General features: G+C 36.8%; 1 protein-coding gene across 1 annotated transcript; it reads right to left on the reverse strand.

Annotated features, from left to right (window-relative positions):
* Positions 1-960: 960 nt before the first annotated feature.
* On the reverse strand, positions 961-7,179 carry LOC104091910 (DEAD-box ATP-dependent RNA helicase 15-like). The gene is made up of 12 exons (XM_009597349.4): positions 7,040-7,179; positions 6,783-6,918; positions 5,770-5,870; positions 4,789-4,961; positions 4,439-4,670; positions 4,215-4,333; positions 3,586-3,642; positions 3,320-3,504; positions 2,350-2,494; positions 2,170-2,253; positions 2,010-2,073; positions 961-1,448 (listed from the first exon to the last, which is right to left on the reverse strand). Exons 2-12 carry the CDS (start codon positions 6,896-6,898, stop codon positions 1,438-1,440), a joined length of 1,287 nt encoding a protein of 428 aa, XP_009595644.1. The 5' UTR covers positions 6,899-6,918; positions 7,040-7,179; the 3' UTR covers positions 961-1,437.
* Positions 7,180-9,556: the final 2,377 nt, after the last annotated feature.

Consider the following 9,556-nt stretch of genomic DNA (forward strand, 5'->3'; position numbering starts at 1 on the left):
GGCTTTGCAGAGAGAAGGTTTGGAGATTGACAGGGAGGCTTGGATGGAGGAGGCCGAAGGATGTGAAAGAGCCGGTTCTCTAGGGACTTGCCAGGCTATAATAAATAACACTGTTGGGATTGGTGTTGAGGAAGAAGATGGGAAGAGGACCTGGGTTGCTGATGCTGAGAAGTGCAAGAAAAGGGGTTCCATCGAAACGGCAAAATACATTTATGCACATGCTCTTACTGTATTTAGAACTAGGAAAAACATCTGGCTTAAAGCAGCACAGCTCGAGAAAAGCCATGGCACAAGGGAATCACTTGATACATTGCTTCGAAAAGCAGTTACTTACAATTCTTAAAGCCAACTCTTGTTAGATTCGGAGATTAACAGTAATTTTGTCCAGATATGAAGGGAAAAAAATTTGGAACCTCCATTTCAAGGTATGAGGGAAGAAAAAATGGAAGGGGAAGAAGATGGTGACGTGGCATGCCACATGGCATCCACATCACCCAAATGTCAGACCATGTAGGATTTGGATTACCATGGTGGAGCACCGTTAGAAATAAGGATATTTTTGATTACTTTGCTGAGGGGAGGGGTAGACCTATAGTATAACATGTGGACAATTTTTAATAGTACAGGGGTATATCTGGCCCTTTTCCCCTAAAATAATTGACATTACAAGTTAAAGACAGCATTTTGAATATTGACTTCTTAAAGAAATAGAAAGTTAGGACAAAGAACCTAGATTGTAAGTCAATTTAACCATACACACAACAACCAAGTCCACAAAGATGGCTAATTACAAGACACTAAAACATCAGTTGTCAAGATAAATAACTCCAACACAACTTCAAGCTAAAGCCAAAATATGATAACAGGTAGACTTGGCAGAACCCCAGATGTATATATATAATGCTCAACCTGCCTTGAGATTTCCTCTCTCTGGTCGATTATGGTACTAACAGCCGAAAATTCACCAAAGTGAAACTAAATATTGCATGTTAATACGAAACCAAAAGTTCCAAATTGATATTCCTAATGAATTTCTGCCACTGCAGATGACACCAACCCTTCACCAAGCTGCCACACCATTTTGCAGAGGCACGATTTTCAGAGGAAAATAACTCTAGAAACTTGAACAATGGAGTCTAGCTATATAACATTAGCTAGCAGCAGTACGAAGAAACAACTAAAGCAGAACAATCCATTTGGGTACCAGTTAGAATACTAGGTATCATAATATTAAGACATTTCCATCCTAATGTAGGAACAGCATAGGTTCGATAAGGGTACAGGAAATCCAGAAGTGCCAAAGCAGAGGAAGCCTCCGCGCAGTTCTTCAAATTAACTGGTTCAATATTCAACCATATTGCATAAAGCAGAAACCTCACCGCCACTCCCAGTCTTCAGCAAATCAACTTCAACATTTGCTAGGCAGGCCTCAGCCCACTAAGATGGCACTGTGTACACAAGATATGCTAGTGTGAGCTCCGGAAAAAAATTGATCAAATAACCAACAAATAAATAAACCATAAGACCACATAATGCATAGAATATCTCAAAAGCAATAGAATTTTAAGAGGAATTATGATTCTATTTTTGTACCATTACTGTACCATATCACGGACCACTTCAAGAAACATAATCCTAAAGAAGTCATGCAAATCCTAGTAGGCACCGAGGGTTTCCAGGATATGGAGTACGAAATATACTTAATTTTCTTTTGTATGAAAGAAATTCATTGTTCCAATCTCAAACGGATATGGCCCACACCTCTACACTCTCCACTAAAATACCAAAGCTTGGTTCACCAATAAGATTTCAAACTTGTGACATGCACCAACCACATATCCTGCAATGTACTAGTTTTTTCGTTGAACCAAAGCCTTGGGAATAATCCCAAGAAGATTCTTTTCTCATTGCAATTGCAGGTATGCTCACAATCAGATTCACAACAAGAAGAAAAGGCAAACATCGAAAAAAAGCCAACAAAGCTTCAGAAGTAAACATCAAGGACATACTGTATGTAGAAGTATCAATCTGCTCAGGAAGTTCTTTAATATCCACTTCAAACCTCTCCTGAACCTACAGTAGGTGAAAGCATAAGGAACTGATGTTAATACGGATGGCATTATAAATAATAACAGAGCCCCAAAAAAAATTGGAGGTCTGACTCTCAACCTGATTGAGAAAATCAGAATCTGATGCAGAGGACACAAATGTTATGGCAAGGCCTTTGGTTCCAAATCTACCAGCTCTTCCCACCTATCAGTATCATTCAAGATTAAACCATAAGACTACTTGGACAAGATCAGAATTCAAAACTTGAAAAAAATGAGTTTCAGGACAGATAGGACATACTCTGTGAAGGTAAGTATCTGCGGAATCTGGCATGTCATAGTTAATGACAATGTTAACCCTTTCAATGTCTATGCCTCTCCCAACCAAATCAGTCGCCACAAGAATTCTCTTGTGCCCTTCCTTGAAACCCTTGTAGCGTGTCAATCTATCAAGCAGACAAGAAAAGAATTAGCTTACATAACATGCAAATAAAAGATGTTAACAGCAGCATAACATGATTACCGGTCCCTTCTAATACACAAACACAATAGCCTTCAAGAAATCAAATGAAATGTATGCACAAGCAAATAACTCCAAAGGAGAGAAGGGAAGATTTGAAGAGGTGCAAAAAGATTAAAGAAAAATGCTTCTGAACCTTGTTCTTCTAACACAACTAATACCACAATCCTAGGGGGGAAATGGAATCTTGTCGAGGAACTGATAATCTTGTTGACACTAGACTTCTCATGGTCACAAACAATTATTAAAATCATTATTCACATTGAGTAAACACTGAGGGGTCATTTGGTAGGATGTATTAGGGAAAACAATACATGCAATAGCTTTGGCATTATTATCCCTTGTTTAATAGTGTTTTTCAACCTAGTTCTAAACCCTATTCAGTACTATTCTTATACATGGCTTTGCCATTAGCAATACCATGGTTTTTAATACATGGATAAGCATGTGACAGAACTGCCCTTAAAACCCTTTTTCAAAGAAGTTTACGCAGGTTAATGCATGGAGGGTATTTCTGTAAACAAACAATTTTATTAAAAAAATATGCAATGCATGTTATTTTTCATACACAAACCAAATAATAGATAAAAAATAATCTCAGCATAACTAATCCAGCATAACTAATCCCAACATTATTAATCCCAGCATTATTAGTACACTCTATTCAGTACTATTCCTATAGAGCCTACCAAACGACCCGAGTGCATAAACAGATAACATCGAGAGAAGTTGAACCAGAAGTCAGGCATACCTTTCTTCCTGAGTCATGCCAGAGTGGATGCAGATAGCTGGAAAATTACACTCCACAAGTAACTTATTCAACTCTGCTGCTCTGCTCACGCTCTTGACAAAAATAACAACTTGGTTGAAGTCCAAAGCATCCAACAGGTCATTCAGCTTACGGTTTTTTTCAGTTTCACTCAATTTGATGTAGTGCTGCCACCAAATAGAAGCAACTTCAGGAAGGTTGTGATAAGTAATGAAATGACGGCAAAACATTAAGCTTCAACAATGTACCTGTACAAGTCCATGCAGGGTCAACTTGGCCTCATCATCAACATAAATTTCCATTGGCTGAAAGGAATAAATGTTATAGTAAAGGATATTAGGAGCTTCGTGAGCTAAGGGAATCTGATTACGAAATGAACGATGGATGAAGATCCTCCATCTGTGAATTTTCTCCTTGCAGCTTAAGAGTAAAAGCACCCAACCAGTCCCCCATGTTCAACATGTCTTTCTACAGCGCTTACCAAAAAGCTTCCAGTAGGACTCCAAGCATCAACCTCCCAGATTAACCCTTCTCCACTAACATCCCCACCCTCTTCACATCCATTTCCACACTAAAGATCTTTCCCACCCCTCTTTACATCTTTAACTATGGGACAAGAACATGGAAGAACAAAGATGACAGACAAACCCAAGAAAACATAGAACTACAACCTTAATGGAAAAAATTAGCTGCAAAGCACAGCTTTTACAGCTACCAGCTCCAAAGACACCTCATCTTTGTTCACTTCCCCAGTAAAATTAAGTTTAGACAATGGTTATACCAAAAAAAAAAATACACTATATTATTGCCTGCAGAAAGCTGAAATTATGGGAAAACGGTAGACTTCTAAAATCAAGAACTGGCCACAGGACATTACATCTTGCATGAATTTCTTGCAAACCGGGCGAATCTCCTTGCTGAGAGTTGCAGAAAACATCATGACTTGCTTGTCATGAGGAGTCATTTTGAAGATTTCCTGCACGTCTCTCCTCATGTCTGCATATGCAACAGAAGTACTTAAGAAAAGTATTACCAAAGAGTAAAGATGATAGTAACTCTAGCAGAGAAAGTTATGTAAAAAAAAGCTTAGCTAAGACATACCAAGGGATTCAAGCATCTTGTCACATTCATCTAGTATAAAATGCCTCACATTCCTCAAAGACAGGTCCTTGTCTCTTGCCAATGCAAGTACTCTTCCAGGAGTTCCAACGACAATATGCGGACACTCATTCTTCAGCAGCTCCTTATGGAGTTTGATGTTGACACCACCATAGAAAACAGCAACCTTGATATCGGGCAGATATGTGCTGAACCTCTCAAACTCATGACAGATCTGCAGATAGTGTAATTAGTTAGCAAATTAAACATACTTTTTGGTCAGGTTAGCAAATTAGACATCATTTAACCTCGTATGAATGAAAAACAGAAAACTTGCAGATCAGAATACATGCCTGATAAGCTAATTCCCTAGTGTGACATAGAACCAGGGCAGCAACCTGACCAGCAACAGGTTCAATCTGTTGCAGAGTTGAAAGAACAAAAACAGCAGTTTTGCCCATTCCAGATTTAGCTTGGCATATAACATCCATTCCCAGAATAGCTTGTGGAATACACTCATGTTGCACTGATGAAGAACCAAATACATTGGAGCCAACGAGACCTCAGTTTCAGTTTAAAAATTTTACCATTGTACATCTCCAAATTAGTAGTGGTAGGAGTAATTTACCTGAAAACAGAAGATAGAAAGAAGTTGTCAAGAACAACCTAGAAGGAAGAATATTACAGTCTAAGGAGAACAGAAAATGTAATAAATCAAATCAGCCAATAACGCCCAGCACGAAACTAGTTTAAACCCCACATATGGCCACTCTATATCCCCTTATAAATATCTTCTTGTACTGGTAAATTGTCACTTGAGGGAAATTGAGATTCCTTTAAAACTAGAGGTGCTCAAAATCTAACACCACTCCATACACAAGCGCAACAAGCCAAAAGGATACAATTCTGCATCTACTGATTTTTCAATAAAAAGGAATCAGGCACGGCATAGAACACATGATCCATGTTATCATAGCTTATTTCTTCTATTCAGCACAAAAGACCACCCCCCCCCCCCCTTTTTTGCTTGATTCAAAGGAAAGAGGAAACTAAGCACGGAATATGCTTTGCACTCGACCGTAAATCCTAAATCCTTGTACTTATCCACATACCAACAGTAGCATTATTTTGGTGAGGAAACGCAAGCAAACATATATTTATTTTTACACACTTATTAGCTTCAAATTAAAGAAGATAAGACTGCAGGAAGAGAATGCTTAGAAGAGGCCACCGCAAATAAATTCAAAGATTTTATTATCAATTTTTTACAGGAAAGTACTGAAATCGACAATTTTATTAGGAAGGAAAACATGTCCAGGTACGAGATAACTTGCCTTCAGAAGGATGCTCAAACCCAGAGTCCACAATAGCCCGCAATAGCTCTGGCTTTAGAAGAAAATCTCTGAAACCCGAACTGTGAATACCAACATAACCCCTGCATCCACCAAATAAGACAATAATATTAATACTTGATTCAAAGTATACAAAAATTCTAGCTTGACAAAGCAGATCAAAGGGGGTCACAGAAATAAATACCACCTAAGTACTGATCAAAAAAGAAAACCCTTGAGAAAAATAACAAAAAAATTGACAAGTTTGAAAAGTGTCAGATAGACATCAGACTATCCCAGCACCATGGAAATATTTATAGAGCAAATACAAAAAAAAATTGTCAATAAGAACATAGATAAAGAATGTACATCAATCAATCAATCATTTAAGCCTCCACCCAAACTAGTCAAAATTAACTATCTGAATCCTTGATATTTCAATCTACTCAGACCTGCCTCTTTTCATTACTAATATTTGACCTCTAAAAATATAAAAAAAAATGAACTGCCTCTACTGAGGCTCAATCACAAACTAGCTAAGTTTGGCTATATTATTCCTCTATATATATTCTACTCTATTTAGGCAAGTTCGATTCCATACCAATAAACAGATGAAAAGAACATATGAAAAGGTCATAAAAACCTCTAATTCTTAACTATACACAAATCAATAACACAGACAAAAAAAAAATTGAGATATAGGCTTATTCAAGCAGGAAAAAGATCAGAAAACCAAAAAAATGAATTTTTAAGCAGCCAAAAATTCTCAAGCACGTAGCTTACCCAACATAAAATACGAAAACAAAAGCATAAAGGCATAATTTCAATCAACTAACTAGGTAGGACCAAACCATAACGCATGAACATAGGCTTCATAACTATTTTACAAAATACTACTAAGAAATACAACAAACCACTAAAAAACATTGACGTAAGCCTAAAATTAAAGAAAATAGTTTCCACTGTAAACAAGTTAAAAAAAACAGAAATATTTAATATCGGCGTGAAGATCTCACTTTTTGGCGGACTCGCCGTTGACTTTTCCGGAGAAGGAATCATGGAGTTTTTCATCATCTTCTTCATAGTCGAGAAGCTCCTCTTCATATGCATCGTTCTCCTTGTTCTCTCCCATTCTTTTGCTATGAACTATTACTACAGAATACGCCAGATCCAATCACAAAATATCAGTAATTTAAAATCGAAGTAAACTATTACGTAAAATATGGATATATGCGTACAAAAATCAGAGATTTGAGAGGAAAGTTGCTTTTACCTTACAGAATCTCAGAGAAAAGTTGGATCTTGGTCGGGGAAATTAGGGCTAGGGTTTCGGAAGCGTCTGCAGAAAAAAAGTTAGGACAAAAATAGGAAAAATAAAAATCGTATGCGAGAGTAGAGAGGGATAGGGTTTTGTGGTAGAGGGGCAGGTTATACATGAGAGGATGCTGAAAATTTTGTTGACGAGTTTGTCCTTGGCTCCTTCTACGAATTTGTACCTAGTCGGCTTAGACTATGGGGATATTCTGGACATTTTAAATTTTAATATCTCCCCTTCTGAAAAAAAGTCCTTTTTCTTTTCCGTTGATGGAGATTCCCTTCTGTCCTTAGTAAAATTTGCTATTTTAAGCCTTTGCAAATAACGAAAAGAAGATTCCCTTGTGACATTCAATATTATGATAATCAATAATCATGCGCTTAGACTAAGAAAAAGAGCACCATAACACAAGAAAGAGATCCTTTTTTGGGCTAATATAGAAAAACTCGTGGTAAATTTTCAGAAACGAAGCATAAAGATTCCATTTTGACTTTCAATAAAGTACCTCGTTGCAGAGGCGGAGTCAGGATTTAAAGTTTATGGTTCTGAATTTACAACAGAACCTATAGCTCGTTAGTTACTGGGTTCGTAATTAAGTATTTATACATATTTAATACATTTTCTAGTATAAACACAGGATCTAAGTAAAAAATTACTGGGTTCGTCCGAACCCGTAGATAACACCATCCCTCTGCCCTTGCCTCATAGTAGACTTCTATAAATCAAGAAGCAAATTGTATTCAGCTCTTATTCCAAGTTTCAATAATAATATTTGAGCTAATCTCAGTTGAAGCCCTCATTTTCATTAGATATCCAATGAAGTAGGAGCTTACACCTTCCGATACTACCATGGCTTGCTTTTCGAAATCCTGTTTGACAAACAGTTGCGAGAACCTGTCTGGATTGAGTGGAGACTCTAACCTTGTAAGCATATTACTTGTGTCAAGCTTAATACTCCGGAAGAAAATCCCTCTAAGTCTCACATGTCATGAAGTTAAAAATTCTCCGAAAATAAAAAATTTGTAAGGATTGCATTTATGATTGGCTTCTTCTTCGCTATTGTTTTTCTTTTTTAAACCTACTTTGAGATGATTTTTCTTGAGCCGAGGGTCTAACGAAAGCAGTTTCTCCACCTCCACAAGGTAGGGGTAAGGTTTGTATACACACTACCCTTCTCAAACCCCACCTATAGAAATACATTGGTATGTTGTTATTGTTGTTTCTTGTACAATTTTTGTGACGTGGTAATAAACTTGAGTACAATCAAGATATATTACTTGGCTCCCATGAGTTACTAGATATAAGTCATCATTTCAACCCCTCCCCCTCCCCCCAAAAAAAAGTGAATTATTTGGTCCTTTTACTTACTTATGATGAGACATTGGACACCTTAAACTTGAGCATCCTTATATTATAGCAACAATTATCTGGCATAGTCACATAACAAATTGTTGGCTCGGTACTATTGTGAATGTGGTTATTTGTTACCCCATCAATTTAATTTCATGCTCGAAAAATATTAAAGAGGGATGATCTAACTTTCTAATGACCCAACAAGATTATTAAGTCATTTTTCTATTTTTTCTTGTGAGAGTATGTTTGTCGTATTACCTAAATAAAAGGATTCGTGTGAATAATTACTTGTACACTTCTAGTACATTAATTGTCCTACCTAACCATAGGGATGGTAATAGGACCGAGCAGAACAGGGCAGGTAAAGCATTGCCCTGCTACAAATTCAACCCGCCATGCTCTGCCCCGTTTAACAGTTTTTCTCTTTTTCAATCTGCCCTACCCCACCCTATTTAGCCATGCCCCGCCCCGCCCCATTTAGCTCCTTTTTTCTTTCTTTCTTTTCTTTTAAGATTGGAACTGTAATTTATCCATGTTACTATAAAAAGAAAGAGGAATAACTTCAAAGCAACAAAATATGATTTTCATGATAAATTTGATTTTATGGTATGACTTTCGTTTGCATGATGTATAATTACTTTGTTAATTCTTTTCTAATGCTTGACTTAAATTGTTAAATAATTTAGTAAATAGGTTAAACCAAATGAAAGAATTTTTTTTCTTTATGAGTGCAAGTCATATCTGTTATAGCTTTTGTTCGTGAAAATATAATTAATTGTAGTTGAAAAATAAGATAGAAGAAAAATAAATAAATATTCTTCAGGCTAAGGCGCGGATATCTCGCTCTCTTTAAGGAAATTCAAACTCATTGCGGTAGTATCTTCACCGGTCCAACAGTAATACTCTTGATTTATCCCATCCATGATACAACAACCCGACAACGTCGTATGACTCGAACAAACTCTGGATAAATTGTTAAGTTCAAAACTCCACCAAAATGAACACCTTCCTGTAACAGAAATAATATTCTCTTTTGTAGAGAATAAGATTGGACTGCGATGTCCAACTCTCTTTCTATTCTCGTTCTAGCTTCGTGTTCCCTTCTCACTCTATGTAGTGTTC

The sequence above is a fragment of the Nicotiana tomentosiformis genome, chromosome 8 (genome assembly GCF_000390325.3).
Source record: "Nicotiana tomentosiformis chromosome 8, ASM39032v3, whole genome shotgun sequence".
Lineage (NCBI taxonomy): Eukaryota > Viridiplantae > Streptophyta > Magnoliopsida > Solanales > Solanaceae > Nicotiana > Nicotiana tomentosiformis.